Source organism: Nematolebias whitei, chromosome 20, assembly GCF_014905685.2.
Source record: "Nematolebias whitei isolate Nwh7 chromosome 20, NemWhi1, whole genome shotgun sequence".
In the NCBI taxonomy this organism is placed as follows: domain Eukaryota; kingdom Metazoa; phylum Chordata; class Actinopteri; order Cyprinodontiformes; family Rivulidae; genus Nematolebias; species Nematolebias whitei.
The window spans coordinates 18,763,129-18,786,086 of record NC_056517.1 but is presented as its reverse complement, the minus strand read 5'-3'; the positions used below and the strand labels follow the sequence as shown (position 1 = coordinate 18,786,086).

The following is a 22,958-nucleotide window of genomic DNA, read 5'->3' as shown; positions in this document are numbered from 1 at the left end:
AAAAGTGGACCAATAACAAGCAAGCATTAAAGATGGACGTTTGACAGAACAAATTGGAAAATTTTTCATCGGTGCTGTCAAAATCATCATAGTCATTGATTAAATTCTGACACTCAATTCACAAAAACATAAAACATCCTTCGGGGCCCCCGAAATGCCGGGGCCCCGGGCTGCAGCCCCGGTAAGCCCCTGCTAAAATCCGGCCCAGACCCCAGGGCATATTATTCCAGGATTTTGCAGGCTTATTTTGGTTACAGGAACGAAACCGGCACGGAGGAGGAGGAAGCGTTTAAGTTCATTTTCAGCAAAAATCTCTACCCTGACATAAGGATGTCAGTGCAAATGATGGCTAATTTCAAAGAAAAATCCATCGGTGAGATAAAAAGTTGTGCTGTGAATGTCTTTGAAGCCCGTTCACAGGCCAAAACACCCATTGAGGTGTTCCCAGGTGAGAGGATTCCTGCCCAGTCGTTAGAATTGGAAGGGACGAGAGCTTCAGCTCCCCCTCCCAAAAAAGGTGAGATGAAACGAGGTTTCCCAGCAGCCATACCACACCAGTTGAGTGCCCCCTGGTCCAGACGAGATCCTAAACCGTTTCCCCAAGAAACCAGAGGATGAACGATTGTACCAGAAGGGGGGCCAACGTCCTAAGGGTAAAAAGTATGGCACCAAAAGTGACCCATACAACCGGGGATCCCACTGGGAACCCCCAGAGGAGGGGACCTGCTTCCCCACCATGTCGGCCTGAACAGCCTGAGACGAAAAAGAAATAGCAGCAGATCCAGAAAGAGAGCCCCAGACCTCTGAGCTCGGATGAGACAGAGAGTGTGCATCGGTTCTTGGAATCGTTGAAAGGTGTTGCCACGGACAAACAACCTAACGCGTTGCTTGGCAATATCATTGCTGATAAGTCAGAATGCACAGACAACACCGTTACTGCTGTCACAGACAGTCACCATTACGTTGTTGTTGTAAACTCTGACAGGCCCTCACCTGAAAAAGGGGGGGTACAATCACACGTCACCGACGGTGACCCGTCACAAACTGAAACCTCAGAAACAGCAACAGCTGTGCTAATGGTTCAGTCAAAACAGGGTGACACAAACAACAACGTTGCCGCTGTCATGGACAGCCATCAGGACCTTGTTGTTACAAACAATGAGAGCCCCTCAACACACAGTGAGCGGGTGATCTCATACATCAAAAACGGAGGCCCGTCAAAAGCCAAACTCTCAGGGACAGCAGCAAATGCACCAACGGTTCGGAAAAAAACAGGATTACGCAGGCAAAGGTAAACGTAAGAAGAAACGTTGGCCAAAACCTACACGGTTCCTGTGTAACCTGATCAGAAAGGGGGTCGCTAAAAAAGCTTATCTGTCAATCACACTTGAAGGGGTCCTCACACATGAAGCACTACTGGATGGTGGAGCCGACATAACTATTATGACAGCCACCCGGTACATGTGTCTCCGGTTGACTCATTCCCATTTTTGATCGGCCAGGATTTTATAAATCGCTTTGACGCAATTATAGATTATGGTAAACAGACAATGTGGGCTAGAATGAGCAAACCCCTGCCAATACTCATGCCTCCTGAGACAGTCACAGACTGCCCAACAGCAGGCACCGCAGAAGGCACCAAGGACTTCTCAGCAGAGAACACAGTCCGGGTAAGTAAGCCTTCAAAGGCATGTGAAACCGAAGAGACCCAACCGGTGGACCCAACTCTGACTGAACAAGAAAGCCTCCTCTGCAAGCTGAAACAGTCAGAGCCCACCGGATACTACCTACCATTGGTAGCTAAAGGTGTAGAGATCCAAGGATCCCACACCAAAGATGCTGTACTGTCGCTGCGGACAGATAAACCAGCTATCAAGGACGGAGCCATGGACAGCCCTCAGTGGTCCTCTGACCCCTCCGGGCTGCTCGCAACCCTGTCAGTAAAACCTACAGCCGAGGTAATGGCAGTCACACGTGCACAGGCTACAGCCAAGCCAGCTGACGACCCAGTCTCTGTACAACCCGTGCTGACTGACCCAGACATCATCCAACTTCTGAAGTCGGAACCTGCGATAAACTCGATGATGCTGTACTTGACTGACCCAGAGAAAAACACTCCGTCCAAAGCCGACCTGGATTCCAATCCAGACCTTAAAGCCCTCTTTCAGCTGCGCAAACAGCTAAAACTACTCAAGGGAATCCTAAGTTTTGCTCATGGACCGACGTCCTCACCCGTGTTCGTGGACCCCCATGACCACAGGGGGGTAATGTTAGTTAGGGTGATGTTATCAGACGCGATAACGTGATCAAATCTCAGACAGTCAGAGTGAGTGACGCACTGAAACGTCGTTTTCTAGTTGCTCAATCACTACTTTTGTCGATGTTGAAACGTTGTTTTTCTGGTTGCTTAATCACTACTTTTGTCGATGTTGAGACATCGTTTAATTGGTTTTTGGTATTGTTTCTGAACACCCCCAGCAAGAATGAATTTTGTGTGTACTTTAGTTAGAGACTAAGAGGACTTTAACTATGCCAACATGCAGTTCATTTGTTAAACTTCAATCTTTGAGGAGTCAGTGTAGATTGATGCTACCTTAAGTACCATAACCTACATTGGTCTCACGACGCTCAAGCCGAACCTACTCGAACAATCCTATTCGGGGGGGCTAGCTAATCCTTCAGTTGAGTCTCGCCATAGACTCCAAAAACATTTAGGGGGAAACCAAAAAACCAAACCTCAAGTTGTTCGTCTAAATGGACAACAGACAATTGAACCAAACTATATTTTGCCATGTAAATCTAACTTAAACCAAGTTAGGAATGGAAAAATAGTTTGGAATGCCCTTATATAGGTATAAATCCCTATATATTAAATTTTTCAGCATGACCCACCCTTTAAACTGGTAACTGTAGCTGATCTAAACCATGATAGCTTACACACCAGGTGCATATAGGTTAAGGTCTTATGTAAAATCCCACTCATAAGCCCAACTAAAACCACATAAATGCATAACACATAGAACCAGAATGGCACCCACTGGGAACCACCAGCAGCAACCTTCGCTGAAGGGACCTACAACTCCAACGTGGGTCACCAATCTCCATCCAATGATCGCCTCTGCAGTTCAGTCGAGGGAACTCCTCTGCATGCTGATCAATCAACACCTCCAATCGTTGTGGATTTATCGTTGTGGATTATATGACTTTTTCCAATGGATTACAGACTTTGTTTCCAAGGGGTTAAAGCATTGCTACAATGGAATTACCAACAACATAATGGAATTACCAACAACATTCATTCCTTCCTTTAAACTCTTCTATTTTGCCAGTAATCTAGATTCCTTCAGAAATGTCTTGTTGTCTTATTAGTAAAGCGTGCCACGTTTTATTAATCAGAACCAGATCAGCTAATCAAGTGTACAATGTTTTGATGTTAAATTTTGATTCTGTTAAATAAATGACTGCATTTATTCTGATGGGTCAAAGGAAAATTAACGTCTCTTGTCACTGATTAAACAATACTCACAGTTACCTCGGTCACATGGCATTAATTTAACTCGAAAAAGAAAGAACCCGTTATATTTAAATAATTAGTAGTGAAGGCACAGCAAAGCTGTCCTTGACACACTACAGAGCTGAAGAGATGCGCGTCGATCATCTGTCTCATACCATACTCTCATGACATGGTGACAGTTTCAACAAATATGTAAAAATATATTTTTTATAAAAGATACATACTACAGCTTTAAAGAACTTTTGTGATGTATTAATAACCTAAATGAGTTTTAAAATGTATTTTGTGACCTGTGACAGATTAATTGGTTTTGTTTAGAGAAAAGTTAAAAGATGAGGTTTAAACTGTAAAGCAATTAAAAGATATATAAACTGTTAAAGTGGTTAATCTATTTCAGGTATGAACTTAAAATGCTATGTGATTTTTTTTGTTCATAGTAATGTTCAAAGTATTCAATAAATGTTCATATTTCTACAAGAGGAGTTCCATTTATTTAAATTACCACATTAACCCAACAGATGTGTCAAAGGAACACATTTACTGTGCTAATTATTGAACACAGTACAACATTTTTCATTCAGGTCATCTGGACAGTTTCTTTTTTTCTTTTGTGCATAAATGTTTCACCTTCCATCCAGAAGGCTTCATCAGTCAAGGAAACACAACACAAAAGGAAGAATCAGTTTTGTGTTGTGTGTTTCCTTGACTGATGGAAGGACTGGATGGAAGGTGAAACATTTCAGCACACACACAAAAAAAGAAACTGTCCAGATGACCTGACTGAAAATTGTTAGATTGTATACCTGGATTATTGTGCATGGACTTTGTTAATTAACACAGTAAATGTGTCATCCTTATATAGACACATTACTGTGTTGGTTTTTGACTCAGTTTGTGTTGATATTAACACATCTGTTTTAAGAGTGTGACTGGAGCCGTCCAACCCAGACTGTGCTGTGGCTCCAGACGGCTTTTCTGTCTACCAGCTCGACAGAACTGAGTCACATCTGTGACACCCAATATGTTTATTGCTGTGGCACTATTTGGCTGTATCATGAATGTCACTGCCTTGCCATCGTGATTCAGTTGATCTCAGTGTTTCTCACTGCCTGGGCAGTGGTTTGTCACACAGCCTGTGTGGTGTATGTTGTGTGCAATATGTATCATGTGCATTTAAGCAGTGTTACTGCCTTAGAGGTACTTTGTACTGATTCATCTACTTGCACCATTATAGTCTACCATGTTGTTTACTATATTTCTTTTGAACCTTGTAGATGTTGTTTGGATTTTTTATTTTTATTTTTATTTTTTACATTTTGGTGATTTTCTTGTACTTTTGTTGCATGCTTTGGTATTTCTTTCTTCCTTTATTTTGGACAAATCAAGACAGTCCTCATCCTGAGCATATCATTGCATTGTTGACCTTGTGTTGACCTGCACATGACAAACAAACAATATGTCCAAATGGTATGCTATAACAAAATTAATTAATTCACTGTGACAATTAAACATTCAATCAATTTGAAGTAATTTCAGCTGCATTGACAACTATGATCCAGTTCAGCAGAACCAGGTGCCATTCTGCAAGAATGTTAGTGGCTCTATTAAAAGTACTTAAGGCAAAATAAATCTTCATTTATGCTAATATGCTGTGGTTTCTGTGTTTCTTACTGTGAATGGCTTAGACGATCCTTTGTCATCTTTACTTGATACAATTTTGGCGTTTTTTCGGGTCTCCCTCAATCTGTCGATGCTTGGAGGCTTTACAAACACAATGAATGGTTTGAACTCAGCAGTCCGCAGATGCTTTAATGTCTGCAAGAAGAACAAACGAGGGTAGAAAACAAAGCTGCAATTTGCTTTTTTACAAATAAAAAACCAGAATAATAACAGGAAACTGTGGCTGAGGTCGCTGAGGAAGTTGAAAAGCTGCGGGCCAGCAGGGCTCCAGGGGTGGATGAAATTTGCCCTGATTTTCTTCAGGCTCTGGATGTTGTGGGACTAGTGGGCTAGTGACAGAGCTTGAGCTTATTCTCTTCTGAATTAGCATTTCTGATCCTGTTGATGAAAAGTGTCTAAGGTTCACACCTGATAGTTCGGTAGACTCGGTTCGGTTGGGGACCAATATTCATAACATTTGTTTACATTTTCAGCTGGTGCGGTTTGCATTCACACTGCACTGAGTCAGTCGAGCCAACCTGTTCCCCCCCACCTCGCCTGTGGTGGCGCTGCACCAAGAGCTACTGAAAGAAAAGACACAAAAACCTCTGAAGAAGACACTTCTTCTTCTTCAGGTGGAAATAATAACAAAAACGGAGTGGCGTCAAATTTTAGCGGTTTTAGGAGTTCTGTTTTTTCATTTTTCAACAATGGACTCAGCATGAGTGGAAGATGAGGCAGAATACCATGGAGAATGTTGTTTTTCACACAAGGTGGCTGACTAGGGCTCGAGTATGAGGTAAGAGAAATGTGTGTTTGTTTGCCCTGCGCTGTAATCCACTTCCTGCTTTTGGAGTGGTGTCCGGTCTGCTTGCATTCACAATGCAGTTGAACTGCGCCAGAGTTTTACTTCAACCAGACCGAGACCTAGGTTTTTAGGCGGACCAGAGTTCGCCTTGTTGGTCCATGTAAGAGTTCGGTGGTGCGTTCACACCACCCCAATTGAACCGGACTTTCTAGGCAAACTGACTAGAGTTCCATTAAAGTGGACTAAACAGGGCTGGTGTGAATGCACCCTAAATCCACTGATGTAACGCAAGAGGAGCCCCAGAACAGAGGCTGGTTTAGTTCTTTTTGAGGCCCAAGACAAAGCATTTATTTACTTATTAATATTTTTCAGTCCATGTTTATTTAAGATCTACTTACTGAGCTCTAACTCTAAGGTTTATTGGAGCATAAAGGTAACCTCTTAGTCGGGTTTGACCACCAACACCCAGGACACAAAAACCAAAGAATAAGTCTTCAAATGGAGGAAATGAGAAATAATTTCTTGTTGAAAATGACCCTGATATAAATCTATGTTGGTAAATCAATAAATATTTGAGAAAATAAGGACAATCCAAGAAGCTGGAGATTGGCTCTTCAGATAGAGTTGTAGAGGCCAAAAGAACGAATAAGAATACAGAAAGGTGAGGAAAGTTGAGGTGGAGGGAAAGACTCAAAGAAGGTGAACTGTTTGTGTTACTCACATGAGGCTGGACATCTATCAGGCACACTTTGTTTTTGGAGAGGACAGAACGGATTGAGTCCAAACTTGTACCGTAGTAATTTCCTCTGTACTCACCAAACTCAATAAACCTAAGAGATGAGAGGGAAAAAAGGGAGTGATGAGACAACTGTTCAGCAGGAAAACACATTTTACTTGTTGAAATCTGTTTTAATAAGTTAGTAGGAGAGATCATATCTCTTCAGTTTTAGCTTCTCTCCATTGGCTCCGTGTCAAATTCAGAATTGAAATCTTACTTCTAACCTACAAAGCTCTCAACAACCTAGCTCCATCTTATATTACAGATCTTATTGTTCCATATTTTCCTAACAGAGCACTTCACTCTCAGGCTGCAGGTTTACTTGTGGTTCCTAGAGTTTCCAAAAACAGAATGGGAGATAGAGCTTTCAGTTATCAGGCTCCTCTCTTGTGAAACCAACTTCCAATTTCTGTCTGTGAGGCTGCCACATTATCCAGTTTTAAAACTGGGCTTAAGACTTTCCTTTTTGCTAAATCCTATAGTTAGGGTTGTCTTAGGTTTCCTGAGCTGTCCCTTAGTTATGCTGCTATAGGCTTAGACTGCTGGAGGACAAACTAACCACATTTCTTCACTCTGCTTCTGTGTTTACTTGCTCTACTCTATCTGTTTTGTATTTGTAATTATTTCTATCTTAACATGTTTTTTGTCGTTCTTCCAATAGAAAGTACACCAGGATCTATCATTCTGTGTTTGTTTGTTTCTTCTTTCTGTCCTCTCAAACCCGTCTGGTCAAAGCAGATGGCCGATCGTCCTGAGCCTGTTTCTGCTGGAAGTTTTTTCCTGTTAAAAGGGAGTTTTTCCTTCCCAATGTTACCTTTGTGCTTGCTCATGATGTGAGACTGCAACACTGTGAAGATTCAACACAATCTGCTGCTTCTTTAGATAGAGAACTTCACTAATTGGCTTTTCTATGTACAAACCGGATTCCAAAAAAGTTGGGACACTAAACAAATAGTGAAAAAAAACTGAATGGAATGATGTGGAGATGGCAAATGTCAATATTTAATTCATAATATAACATAGATGACAGATCAAAAGTTTAATCTGAGTAAATGTAACATTTTAAAGGAAAAATATGTTGATTCTAAATTTCACAGTGTCAACAAATCCCAAAAAACTTGGGACAAGTAGCAATAAGTGGCTGGAAAAAGGAAATTGGGCATATAACTAAAAGCTGGAAGACCAATTAACACTAATTAGGTCAATTGACAACATGATTGGGTATAAAAAGAGCTTCTCAGAGTGTCAGTGTCTCTCAGAAGCCAAGATGGTAAGAAGATCACCAATTCCACCATTGTTGCACAGAAAGATAGTGCAACAATACCAGAATGGTGTTACCCAGCGTAAAATAGCAAAGACTTTTAAGTTATCATCATCAACCGTGCATAACATCATCAAAAGATTCAGAGAATCTGGAACAATCGCTGTGCGTAAGGGTCAAGGCCATAAAACGCTACTAGATGCTCGTGATCTCCGGGCCCTTAAATGTCACTGCAACTCAAACAGGAATGCCACTGTCAAGGAAATAACATAATGGGCTCTGGAATACTTCCAGAAAGCATTGTCAGTGAACACAATCCACCGTGCCATCCGCCGTTGCCAGCTGAAACTCTACAGTGCAAAGAGGAAGCCATTTCTAAGCAAGCTCCACAAGCTCAGACGTTTGCACTGGGCCATGGGTCATTTAAAATGGAGTGTGGCAAAATGGAAGACTGTTCTGTGGTCAGAAGAGTCACGATTTTGAAGTTCTTTATGGGACACTGGGACGCCATGTCATCCGGACCAGAGGGGACAAGGATAGCCCAAGTTGTTATCAACGCTCCGTTCAGAAGCCTGCATCACTGATGGTATGGGGTTGCATGAGCGCTTGTGGCATGGGCAGCTTGCATGTCTGGAAAGGCACCATTAATGCAGATAACTATGTTCAGGTTCTAGAACAACATATGCTCCCATCTAGACATCATCTCTTTCAGGGAAGACCTTGCATTTTTCAACACGATAATGCCAGACCACATTCTGCAGCAATCACAACATCATGGCTATGTAGGAGAAGGATTCGGGTACTGAAATGGCCAGCCTGCAGTCCAGATCTTTCACCTATAGAGAACATTTGGCACATCATAAAGAGGAAGGTGTGACAAAGAAGGCCCAAGAGGATTGAACAGTTAGAGGCCTGTATTAGACATGAATGGGACAGCATTCCTATTTCTAAACTTGAGAAACTGGTCTCCTCTGTCCCCAGACGTCTGTTGAGTGTTGTAAGAAAAAGGGGGGATGCCACACAGTGGTAAGAATGGACTTGTCCCAACTTTTTTGGGATTTGTTGATGCCATGAAATTTGGAAACAACAGATTTTTCCCTTAAAATGATACATTCTCTCAGTTTAAACTTTTGATCTGTGATTTGTGTTCTATTCTGAATAAAATATTAGATGTTGGCACCTCCACATCATTGCATTCAGATTTTATTCACAATTTGTTTAGTGTCCCAACTTTTTGGAATCCGGTTTGTATGTGAATGTTTCTGTTCAGTGCCATGAGACAACTTTGTTGTGAATTGGCGTTATATACTGTAAATAAACTGAACTGAATTGAAAGTATTGCACCATTATCATCCTAAAAGAGATGCATAAAAATCTCATCATAATCTAGTTGACTGTCAGGGAGTGGTGGCGCAGAGGTTAGAGAATGTGAGCCTGTGATTGTAAGATCGCTGGTTCAACTCCCAGTCCTGACAAGATCAAAAATGTGGGTGGGATAGGTGAAGAACCCACACCTGCCTCCACTCTCATTTGTCCCACTCTGGGCCCTCGAGCAAGGCCCTTAACTCCCACCATCTGCTGCCCCAGGCACCGTAGATACCAGCTCTCTGCTCCAGACAGAGGGCTGTGGTAGCTCGGTGGTCTGTGATTATGTCAGCAAGGGCATCCGGTGTTTAAAAAAAAATTGTCAAGACTTTGTGCAACTCAGTTTGCTGTGGCGACCCCTGACAAAGGGAGCAGCTGAAAAAATTAATAAATCTAGTTAACTGCCAGCACACATCTGAAATTTTTAGTTGAAAAAAATGAAGCCTAAAACGTAACAAACTCACACAATCAGGAAGATTACTTTTTCAACCATCCACAGATGTGAAGTATTTTCAGAATTCAGACTCATTAAATAAATGTAATCTCTTTACTCATTCAATCACCGTTTTGTTCCAGAAAGACCACAAAGTTCCTACACACCAGAACTTCTAACTCACAAAAGTTTCAGCTCAACAAGCATGAATTAAAAAAAAAAAAAAAACTTTTCCACAAGAAAATCTCTCTGTCACACAGAACAGCCATAAATAAAATGATTCTTAGCTGGAAACAAAGTAAAAAAGAGGAGTGTACCAGCATGGAAAGAATTCAGCACTAATAGAATGGCCTGGCCTGCTAGTGCCAGGATGGCTGCCTGTGTGTATGTTAACTGCTGCCAGGTACAAAGAAAAGTTTTATGGTAATTGCCCATGTAAGAAAGTTTTACTCAACATTTTAATAGTAGCTTTACTTTTATTCAAATCTCATATACAGATATAAGAAATTCATTAAAAACTTACAGTAGCCTTTGTTGTAAAAGTCCCACCTTAGAGCGATTTGTGAGGTTTAGTATTGCAAGGAAAATAACCCAGGTTACAGTAAAGAATGTCAGTGTGGGTTGACTGTAATGAGAGAATAAATTGTTGCCATTTTGACACAGAACAGGGCTTCCCTTGGGAAAGCTGTTCATGCTGAATAGTCGTCGTGGCCTCTTATTTCTGAGCTGAGCACATTGTTTCTGCTGTATGTAATGAGGCACAACACAAACAAGTTCATCACACTGCTGCTTCACTATGCTGCCTTTTAATTTCAGTGTAGATTGCTCCACTCATCCACCCCACATCATAGCTCTGTCATTCATGCCTCCGACTCAGTGGAAAGTAGTGGATGCCTCAACCTACACCGCAATATGTCCTATTTATACTGTTCTACTCCCCTTCTGCTTTCTGTGTACAGCAAGCCTCTAAATGCACTCACTACCACAAGCTTTACTGCATGTCACACACTGTATGGGTGTGTGTTTGCTTGAACAAATGTTCTGCGACTTCTTCTCCTCTGCAGTTTGTGTGAGACCTGCAGAAAGGCATCAATCATTCTTGAGAGCATTACAACTTGCATTTCAATTTGCTGCCCACAAATGTGGAGGTAGGCTGTGGTGTGGCTGCTTTCACAGAGACACCCTGGCAAGGAGGAAGTAGACAGGAGATCCTGGGGCCACTGTCTGGAGGTCTGTACCAGCAATTGGTCTGGACCTGTCATTACCAGCTCGCAATAAGCTACAGAGAACACTGACAACAGAGAAGAGGTTGGGTTTCAGCTGTAACAGGCTGCTGCACTCTGCTTCTAGTGGTTAAAAATATGGCAACTGGGAAACATGTTTTTGTTATTTAAGTGAATTATTTAAACTGTTATAACATATTAATTAATATGTGTGTTAAGAATTATTTTATGAGTCCATATTCTTCATTATGCGAAAGGACCAATAGAGCTGATTCCAAGTGTAATTAGGCAAGGGAGGTACTAATCTCCACTTTATCACAGGGGGCAAACACCCCCAACAGACTGTTGCAACAATTATCAGAACAAAAGGAAAACAGAGTTAGCAGTATAGCTATAGAGTTAGCAGTCAGCAGCAGCACTGCTGGCCTTATGTCAGTAGGGTGTGGCACCAACTTAGGCCTGGATACCTCTTGTGTCCTGTGGCAAGTTATCCCACATCTGTACTAAGTGATCCTCTAGTTCTGGTAGTTCTAGTTCTACATCAGCAGCAGGTCAGACACAATGAATTAACTGATTTCTCATGCTTGATTAGGGTAAGATCGGGAGACTTGACTGGTCAGAAAAGATATTCAAAAATATGCAAGTAGCCCATAGATACACATGCCATGTGTGGACCAATGATGCCTTGTTACAAACTGGACCAGTGTGTCTCACCTCAGACAGGACTGGTCCTGGTCTTGGTCTCCCCTCAGCACTGCCACACACTCACACAGTGGTCATTGGTAGTAACACAGAACTGAGATTTAGCGCTGAACATTTTACAAAGCAGTGGTGTAGTCTTTGTGATATGTGGGTATATGGACTATACCCACTAGAAAAGCTTGAGAATTTCAGTATATCCACTTAAAAGTGTCCAATGATACATGACATCCGTATTAGGCACAAACAACCAATAACCAAAAATGAAAATGAAACCAAAAAACCCCCCCAAAAAAGGCACAGCTATTTTCTAGTTTTCTTTCAGTAAGCCTTTACTTTAACACAAATCAAAAGAACTACATTGCCCAGAAGTCAACTGTTCCAGCCGTAGCTTTTCACAAAGTCTCCATTCCAGCAGAGAAACCGAGTAACTGAAATATTTGCAACGCAAGGTAAGAAGTAAGTGTCTATCTATTCAACTCACAGAATGGGCAGGAAAGTGTCAAATAACCCTGAACTTCACAAGAGTTGTGTTGGTGCTGTGCTGCTTTAAATGTTAGTCTCAGCTGTAGTGGAGCTGCGGGGAGTCGGACTTTGTTTACAGTCAGTAAACAAACACACTCAAACAGTGCATTTTCTCCACCTTGTCCCTTTTAATTTAAAAATTATGTTCTGCTTTGATATGTGGGTTTTTAGGTTAAAATATTCATTATCTGTCGCTGTTTGAAATGTAAAAAAAAAAAAACAGAATTCTTCCTGGTTAAAGTGCACGCATTCTCCGGTAAAAATATCCCTATTTTTATATTGTGACGTCCTGCTGGATACTGGACTGGAGGAAAACGTGAATAACCATCACTTTATTGTGTAAATAGTTACTGTCGACCGCAAGCCATGCTAGTACAACAACAAACTTGTTAGTGAAAGCATTCTCCGGTAAAAATGTCCCAGTTTTTATATGAAAGACTGGTTGCATATACATTGTAATAATTGTTTTGGTTTTAGATTAAAGATATGATGTGTATGTTGTGCTAAATTTTAGGCCAAGAGTTCATTTTTCTCAGTTCATTTCCTCACACCAGGGGCAATTTTAGAAGCCCTTTTTAGAGGCTTTAGCCCCCCAGTGTTGACAATGGCTCTTGGCTTGAAACACACAGTGGACATTAGCATTAGAATTATTGTAGAGGGGACATATTGGTGTGAGGTCTGTGGGTTCTCCCCCATAACGTTTTGAATAAAGTAGCTGTTATTTCCTGCATTCTGGTGTACTTTAACAGGTTTTAAAACATCTATGTTTACCTACATAAGTAAATACTTGATTCAGTAACTGTTTTAGAAAGCATGGCACAAGAAGTAGCACTAAGCTTTTTGCTTATCTTTAATTTAATTTAATTTTTCTACCTAACACTGTCATGTTCGGCCGTCATGAATGTTTGAACCCACGTGCAGGAGGATGACGAGGACGCTCGAGGGATAATAAAAATATATTTATTAAACAAAACAAAATCAAAATGCTGACAGGGCAGCTACTCACAAAACTGGAAACAGGCAGATCAGGGCTGACAGGACAAGAGGCTGAACACGACACCATGGAAGGATAATCCCGAGACAAAGACAAGACACCAGTGAACTGAATATATACACACACACTGATTAGGACAATGACAGACACCTGCAGTGATTAACATTAGACACAGGTGAGACAGGGGCTGAACACAAGGGAAAACACTGAGTGCTGGAAACATGAGGAAACTGACCGAACCAAAACCCCAAAAACACAGGAAGCTGTTAGTTCTGGAAGAAAGCTGCTAAACAGCTTTGGACACAAAGACCCTTGTCACACACTTCAAAAGAGCAGATAAAATACATACAATCTTGTAACCTCTGCCTGGTGAGGCTGCTTAAATAATTGTAAAATATGATAAGTGAAATAAATAAAGAAAATTTTAGCTACTGTAATTTGCAAAAGTCACATTTTCTTGACTTAGTTTCAATTGTAAATCTCTTGTTTTTGATTAAAAAAAAATTTCCAAAAGAAAGACCAACAAATTGCAATTTGTAGTCACGGTAACCCTATTTTGACTTGTGTACTGTCTTCTTTCAATTTTAGGTTACGAAAGGTACTGGACCGGTCACTGAAGCTGTGGAGAGATGAGGTGAAACACCAGACCTGAAATTCTCCAGTCTGTAAATGATACTCTGAAGTCTAGTAAGCTGCACGACATCCTGCTTTGCCCAAACGAGCTTGTTACCTCAACCACAGACTGTGAACTTCTTGAGGACATCGTCCAATGTATAATAATGCCTTTAAGCATTTTTATTTGTTGAGTTCTCTTGCTTGGTACATTATTTTTCTTTTTTTTTGTTTTTGTTTGTTTAAACGATTTAAAAAAATGAAAGTAATGTCACTGTTTAAAGGAAACAATTGCTCAATAAATTAGTAAAATGCAACTTGTTATGTTTGGGTTCTTTCATCTAAGGAAGACATCGCGTGACCCATGTACTGGTTTTGATTTTCTGTTTTTCTGTAACTGACCTTCAAAAGAGCTAGAAACAGGGACTTAGCAGCTGATCTCCATAGAAAAATTATATGGCCTATGTAGGGACACATCAAGGTTTTTCTATCATTAACTTTTATTCTTTTGATACTTTGAATTTAAGACTGACTCTCCATTTCCAAAGCTGGACCATATGTGAATAACATGTTATCATATAAGATGAATAACAAAAACCTGTTATTGTAATTAATTGCACACCTGGTATTAGGATTTCAGCAAAGCTGAAAGGCCCTTTTGTATGAGAACTTTTCCATCTGACCTGTGAAATATAACATCTAAAACGTACACTTATCTCTTCTGAAAAGGGAGGATTCATCCTCCTGTCCTAGAGTGTGAGAAAGACCCCATTGTTTTCAAGGACTCTTCTTTCCATCTCACGGTAGAAATCATTTCTTTAACAAGTTAACTTTTTGAGTTCTCCTGAACACAATTGCATGTTTTGCTGAAAAAACGGCTAAGTTACTTACTTTCTAAGCTCAGTAATCATGCATTAAGGAAGTTGATATAAAACTGGTGTTCAGAAGTTACAACTGTGTGCATAAGTTCTAATGAAAACGTTTATGGATGAGTAAAAAGCTGCTTAGAAGTTTGATTATTCTGTTATATTGAGAATTTACCAAAGCAGAGTAAATTAGCCATTTAATATTTTTATTAAGGTTATTAAAGTTCAACAGTAACTTGAAAGAAGGTCCACCCTTCTGTCGTGATTGGCTCGACCATCACCTTGTAACGCCTCTAAGTCAAAGAAATTTATTTCTGACATTTTTGGCTTAGAGCAGTCTGGAAGAAGCTTTTGAAGAAGTAAGGTCAAACAATTGGATATTTATTGCCAGAAGATCTTTGCCACCAGAAGGAGAAAACGCAGCCCTCTGGGAGCTCATCAACCGACCCCCCTCGGGAGCCAACTTTCGACTCTAGATTTCAGCTGATTTCCAGTGGCGAGGGAAATCCCACCTTCGACACTATAATTCATCTCAAGAGTTCTGGTGACCCTCCGGGCGGTTGAATTGCAGACCACCTTCCAATCAGTAGGAAAAAGCTGCTCAGATTTTCTCTGCTGGTGTCTGATGTCCCAGATAAGAAATTGTCCAGTATAAAAATTTTCATCATTATTAATTAGAATTAAATTCTTCTAAATTGACAAATCACATCTAGCCAAAACACTTCATTTAGCCAACTTTATAGATGATAATTTACTCTGCTTTGTAGCCTCATAATTCACCATATTAAAGTTAAAAAGATAACTCCATAACCTCTTGTTGTAGTCAAAGTAAAGCCATCATTTCATTCTGCAGCTGTATTCACCGTTTGATCACTTATATTCACCAAAATTGATAATAAATCTCACAAAAATTGTACTTTGACTCAAAGCGTTTTTATTATATATGACTTTTTTTTTATACGAAAATAATTCACTAAAGCATTAAACTTGAGTCTGACTGAATAAATTAATAATTTCTGGCTTCAGAACAGGAAGCCAGTGGTGCCCCTTCAAAATAAAATTACTCATAAAAATGAAACGATTTGAAGACAGTTAATCCTACACCTACAGGCCATGTATTATTTGTTTTGTGCCCTTTAGTGAAGATTTTTGTTTGGATTAAGACAATAAATGTCTCTATTTCACCACAGATGAACTGTTCCTGTTGTCATATCTTTTGAAATAAAACTGCAGAACATAAAGTAATTTAAAAAGGAATGTGTAGAAGATCAAATCAAATTCAATGTATTTCCTAAAAATTAAATAAAAAAATTAAAAAAAACGAGCAGTACAAGAGTGGGAGTGATTCTGAACAGGAGCAAGAGTCATGTTACCAGGAGTGGGACAGGACAGGATTAATTTCTTTTTACTCTGGACCAGGATTGGGACAGGACAGGAGTGAAAATCCACTCCTGTGTCATCCTCTAATGTGTATCTTATCTCAGCCTTATAACCTGAACCCCACACTCACTGCTCTTTGAATTGAAAAAGCTCCTCGGATGAGGAGCGAAATGTCTTCTGTTACAAATAAAGTCCAGTTGTTTTTGTATTGAATGTTTTTTGAACATAATAATTAACACAGTGTGATGTACACAGGTTCAACACAGATTATACAGTGTTGAAAGCCAGGGAACGAACGAACGAACGAACGAACATCCATCCATCCATCCATCTCTATCTCTCTCTCTCTCTCTCTCTCTCTCTCTCTATATATATATATATATATATATATATATATATATATATATATATATATGTATAGAGAGAGAGGGGAGGGGGGATGGATGGATGGATGGATGGATGGATGAATGGATGGCACCAATCCACTTTTTTTTACATCCGATCTGATCCCGATCCCTAAATCTGAATATCGGCTGATACCGATCCAGTTCCGATATCATGATCATCATTGATTTTATATGAGGCTGAAATAATCTCCTCTCAAGTACAATTTGTACAAATATATGCATGCATGTCCAAAAAGCCAACTTGAGATAAGTTTTATTAATGTTGGATAAGTTTTAAAGTTAGAATTAAATTCTGCTAACACAAAACATGTTTATTTTTATTCCTAGCTTTAAAGTGGATATTAAAGTGATTAATTTAAGTGATTGTTTAAAGTTATTTTATTTTTTTATATATATATAAGGGGCAGATATAAGATTTTTTTTTCTTTCTGCACTCTTTTCATTCAATATTTTCTTTTTGATGATTTTTTTTATTTTGTCTCTTTTAAATGAATGAATAAATGAATTAAATTAAATTAAATCAAATGTTAAATGGCTTCAAACATCTGCTAAGTTCATGGCATAAACCAACAGACATGTTCCTGTTTTTAGTATTTTACATCACTTTATAATGTAGCTGTCTTTTGTTTTTAATATATATAATTTTCAACTCATGTTTTTTTATGATTGTCTACTGTTGTACTGATAAATATCTCCTGGAGGGTAAACTATATCTTGGATGAAAATATCAAACTGAAATCCTTCGTTTTCTAAAACTGATAAGAGCTGGACATTAATTATGAAGTTTAGCAACTTCTCTGTAAACATTAAAGCTCCATGGGTTCAGTGATGTCTTCTTCTTGTTCAATCCCAAGCAAGCAGCCTGATTTGGGCAGCCGCACTCAGTCTGTCCCTCCTCAGAGACGGGCAGACTGAGCGGGGCAGATTGGACGCGGCTGGCCGAGGTCGAGTCGCCTCTTTTGGATTCAGTGAGAGTAGCGCCCCGCTGAAGCCATGGAGCTCGAATGTCCAACGTAAAACTAACTTTAACCCGGTTTAATGTGGCGCTATGGCTCTGCAGACATTGCACGATGCTGGCTTGTTTTGTGATGTTTTTAGTGTAAAATACTTCCACACAGCAGACATGTTTAAATGAAAAGTTTGTTAGCTGTTAGCCAAAGTGCTGCTAACTCAGCCCTCACGTTGCAGCTGGCTGCAAACTATGAAATGGATTTCCTGAATGTGAGGCAGGTCTTATTACTCTGGATTCATGAGACAAGCCGCCGTTCATGAAATCCATTCCATAGTATGAAGCCAACGTGCAGCGCAACCACAGACATGCATCATGGATCGGAAATATCGGCACGTGGATCGGAAAATCCGTTACGTAAATTATGCTGGTATCGGAGGCCGATACCAATACTGGATCGGATCGACCCCATCCTAATCTGTGTGAAAAGAAATCATCCATCATTAAATGGATGGACGCCTCCAGGTTCAACTGTCCCCCTCTTACAATGCTGTTATTGTTAGTATCACTCAACCCCCTGTGAATAGTAAACAGCCATCAGTGTGCTAATGATCCATTGTTAGGCTGATTGTCCTTCTTGACCATGTGAGCAACTGGTTTTGGTTGTCAACAGCAAAGTGGTTGATCCACTCTGAGAAGGTGCTATTTAAGAGACTGAGTTGAATATAGCACCTCAGACTGAGGAAGTCTTTTGGATGAAAGACGAAACGTATCTAGATTTTTTTGCTTTTTGTTTTTTTGAATGTCCAGAGGACCAGATTGAACTTTTTTAGATTTTTCTACCTGGATTATTGAGCATGCATCAGGATGTTTTTAAGCAGGATTTCAAAACTGTGAGGGAGGGGGTCTGCCTGACACGTATCCAGCAAATTATTATAAAATGAATACTTCTGTACTTACTACTTAATACTTGAACATTTTTTGCTTTGATAAGGTTTTATAAATTCTATAACATGTTTTTTAATACAAAGCCAACTGTTGTACAGTTTGTTGTTCATTTATTCAAATATAAGCATCAGAGAATCAGAATTAGAATAAACTTTATTGGCATTGCACCGAGATACAATGAGAATATGTATGTACAGTCATCCGAAAGATGGGCGGAGTGCACGAAGCTGCGGCTATTAAATAGCGTGGCCTTCTTATTCTTATTCAGAATAATGTTTTGCTTAGATGAGAAAAGGACAGAAAACGTTGGTTACGTACTGTAACCCCAGATTCTATGAGTATAAGCATAGCCCTTTAAGGCTGTCGCTGATGGGTTATCCTGTTATGCGAAGCATTACACTGAAAAAAATTAGTCCACGCCCACCTGCTGTGTGGGCCCCACCCGGTCCGTATAAATTACGTTAAGAGCGGGTAATCGGCTCCCAAATAGCTTTTTCTTCAGCCACTTAGGAGCCAGTGAGGCCAGACGCTTAAAGGGCTACGCTTATACTCATAGAATCTGGGGTTACAGTACGTAACCAACGTTCTATGTCGTATAAGCTTCGCCCTTTAAGGCTGTCGCTGATGGTTTAAGGGCGACGCAGATGTGGTCCTCGCCTCACTGGGTCCATTCGAACACCGTATGAAGCAGAAGCTTGCCCAAAACACGTCTTGTCACTCAGCTCCCCATGTGCGTAATTACGCACTGCGTAATTATGTGTGCCATGCACAGATGCATGTTGTGTAACTATGCGTTCTGAATGCATGAATGCCCCGGAAAATAATTCAATGGGGAGGGAAAATATGCTGAAAAGAGCCATGAACCAACCAGTTATGGCTGAACAGTATGAACAGATTAATAATAACAAGAGAGCTGATTATTAATCAAATGAACTGATTGGTAACAATAACCATGAACTGATTAGTGACAATAGAACCAAAATAACAATCACAATGTGACTGATACCAACATCTCCCACTGTAATGCATGCAGACAGATGTGAGTTAAACGGAGTTCCATGAAACAACAATATTCATTCTGTAAAACACTAAGGACAGAATGTGTCATGGAACGGGCCGTCACATCACGTCGATAAAAGCGAATGAATGAGCAGGGTGTTGACCACGTGGCCGCAGTGCAAAATGTCCTGCATTGTCATACCATTATGCAAGGCAGTCGAAGATGCAGGACCCCTGGTCGAGTGTGCTCTGAGGTTGACAGAAGGCTTTAAATCTGATGCTCTGTAGGCTTCAGAAAAGGCCTCACACAGCCAGTGTGACAAGCGCTGGGTGGATAACGGGCGACCTGCAGGTGCATCTCTATAATCCACAAACAAATGTTAAGTTTGAGGCATTGCAGCTGTGCGTGTTATGTAACACGTCAACGCCCGCACCGGACAGAGAAGATGGAAAAACGCCTCTTCTTCTGATTTGTGGGGGGAAGGGAAAAACCCCTCCCACAATATCACCCTTGATTTAAAAGAGCTTGTGATATTTTAGGCATAAAGCTGGATTTGGTCTTAAATCAGCTGAGCTGCCGTCAGCCTGAATTCTAAGACATGATGGAGCGACAGAGAAGGCAGATAATCACTCACCCTCTTAGCGGATGTTAAAGCCAGCATCAGGGCTGTTTTAAGAGACAAGAATTTAATTGGGACCTGATCCAGAGGCTCAAATGGAGTTTTGATCAGGGCTCGCAGGACCAGCGTTAAAACCCACTGTGGAGCAAGTGGGTGAAACAGACCTGCGTCGCTGTACACCTTTTAGAAAACGCTTCATCAGCGGATGATTAAAGGCTGTTCTGTCTCCGAGCCCTTCGTGGCAAGAAGAGATGACTGCAGCGTACGTTTTAATCATGCTGGACGCCAAATTTCTGTCCATCAGCTGTTGTAGAAAGGACAGCATGCCACCTAATGGACATGAGGTGGCCCCTACATCTTTCTCTGTACACCAGCGCTGAAAAACTGTCCACTTTGATGTGTACAGCACTGTGGTAGATGCAGCACGTGAATCCTGGATTGTGCGCACTACATCCTGTGGGAGACCCATCCTCTCTAAGTGGATCCGCTCAGCGGCCAGACCCACAGGTGCTGGCCTATTTCTGGGTAACTCCTGATCGCTCCTCCTGCCTGGAGGAGAGCATCCTCCCTCCATGGCAGTTTCCACGGGCGCCCCGACAGCAGGCGTTGCAGGACTGGGAACCATGGTGCGTTCTCGCGCTCGGGGGCCACCAGGAGAGCTGACAATCCCTCCTCCTGAACTCGGTTCAGGAACCGTAAAATCAGAGGAGGTGGAGGAAACGCGTACAGAAGCATTTTGGGCCAATGGCTGTGGGCAAACGCATCCACCCCCAGCGGTGGTTCGTCTCGCGGGCTCAGAGAAAACCAAAGTTGACACTGAGTTTTCTTGTGTTGCAAACAGGTCCACAGCTGCTTTGCCAAATTTCTGCCACGTCTGAGTCATCAGGTCCGGGTGGAGAGTCCAGTCCCCATGATGTGGACCGCCCCTGGACATCACATCTGCCCCTTTGTTCAGAACACCGGGTATGTAAATTGCTCTGATGGAGAGCAGATTTTGGTGAACCCAACACAGTAGCTTTTGCGCAATAAGTAACATCTGGGCTGAGCGCACACACCCCTGCCGGTTTATGTAAGCAGCAGTCACCTTGTTGTCTGTGTCAATCAAGACGTGTTGATTCTGTAGCAGAGGAGCAGAGTGTTGAATCACGTTCAGCACCGTGTGGCACTCCAAAACATTTATGTGGGCTGATGTGTGATGGGGCCACAGCACCCCTACTGCTTGAGATAGGCATGTCCCCCCCCCCAGCCTGACAGCGACGCGTCCGTGAAGTCTGGCACGTGTGACATGGGTCTGTTGACGGGGACTCCCTCCGACAGAACCAGGGTGTTTCCCCAATGTCGGAGGTCTGCTCTCACAGAGGGAGGAACAGTGATCATCCGTCTCTTTTGTTTTCCTGGATCCACACGCAGACACGCAAACCACCTCTGGAGGCGTCTCATGTGTAATAAACCCAACAGGACAACTGTGTGAGCTGATGACATCATTCTAACAGCTTCATGATGGAAAACAGCTGTTACCACTTTGCCAGGTCTTACGTGATGGAGCTGGTCTTTTAAAGTGTCAATTCTCGTTTGTGATAAACGAGCCCTCATGGTGGTTGAGTTAGCTCCACTCCCAGATAAACAATTGTCTGGTGTAGTGAACACGTGGGTACGTGCCACTAGTTGTAGTATGACAATATATGAGATATATATTGATACAATATTCACGAGTTCCTCATCTTTCTGACTGTGTAATGTCGTGCATTGAATTTAACAGAAATGTAACGAGAGACGTCATTTATCTTTGACCCATCAAAATGAATGCGGTCATTTATTTTCAGAATCAAAGTTTAACATCAAACATTTACATTAATTTGGCAAAATATGAAAATAATAACAGACAAGTTTCACAGAAAATGAGCATCGATCACTCGGCGGTGAACGAGGACTTTGCTTCAGATATTTCTAAAATATCTGTACTGATTTTATGAGAAAGAGGAGAGTTTTAAGATGACATGGAGATTTATCTTACAGAGAACTATGTGAGGGAATTAATCTGTTTGACCAGAACGTGCACGCTTCATCAGATCTCAGCTCGCCTCCGGTACACTTTAGTCGAAGAAGAGACCGTTACCTGGTAGATGATAGATCAGCTCGATAGAGAATCCTCCAGACCTTTCAGCGTCTCCGTTGAGAGCGGCTGAAATCCTTAGATAGTCGTGTGTGGTTTGTTCAAACAGAAGTTATAATTCCAAAACGTCTCTGGACCATCTTGAATGCGTTTGCACCCAAGAATACTGAACTCCTTTCATTCTTCAGAACTTTTCAGACTCTTAATTGTCAGCAACTCTGTACTCTCGAATCCTCCGGAATTCTTCTGAATTCTCTTCCCTTCTAACATGAACTGGGAAGTTGCCACATTTAAAATGGGTCGACTTCCGGTTCATTTGAGAGCTTTTGATTGGTCGATGGACCAGAAAGAGGTGTGTTTTTGTGATGTAAGATGTTATCATAAGTCAAGGATTGTTTTCAACATACAGAAAAGATTATTGCAGACGACCAGACTTCGTGGAGTCTCACGCTGTTGTATCTTCTCAAATAGTAAAACATGACATTTCTTTTTCAGTAAACATTTAGTTGACCGAAGCTTCAACTTTCACATACTTACATTACTTGGCTCATTTCAGACAGAGAATCAAGAAATGCATATTAACCTGATTTCTTCTTTGAATGAGGAATAAAAATCATTACTTACTGTTTATGTAAAATAAAAATGAGTAGTTCTCTTCAACCTGTAAGCATTGAATGGAACTAACACAATTTGATTATCAAACATTTGTAAAACAGTGATGATTATAAAATTGTCTTTTCTGCTTGATTAATTCAAGAAAGAAAGTCACCAGATGGCTCAGACTGTATTCAGATCAATGAAAATA

The 22,958-nt window shown here is 41.0% G+C and overlaps 1 protein-coding gene across 1 annotated transcript in view; it reads right to left on the bottom strand.

The window, feature by feature from the left end:
- Positions 1-22,958, bottom strand: part of mpp7a (membrane palmitoylated protein 7a) — a 476,133-nt gene that overhangs the window by 68,853 nt on the left and 384,322 nt on the right. Inside the window, 2 exon segments of the mRNA XM_037694433.1 lie at positions 5,186-5,329; positions 6,703-6,811. Of these exon segments, the coding sequence (XP_037550361.1) occupies positions 5,186-5,329; positions 6,703-6,811 (253 nt within the window).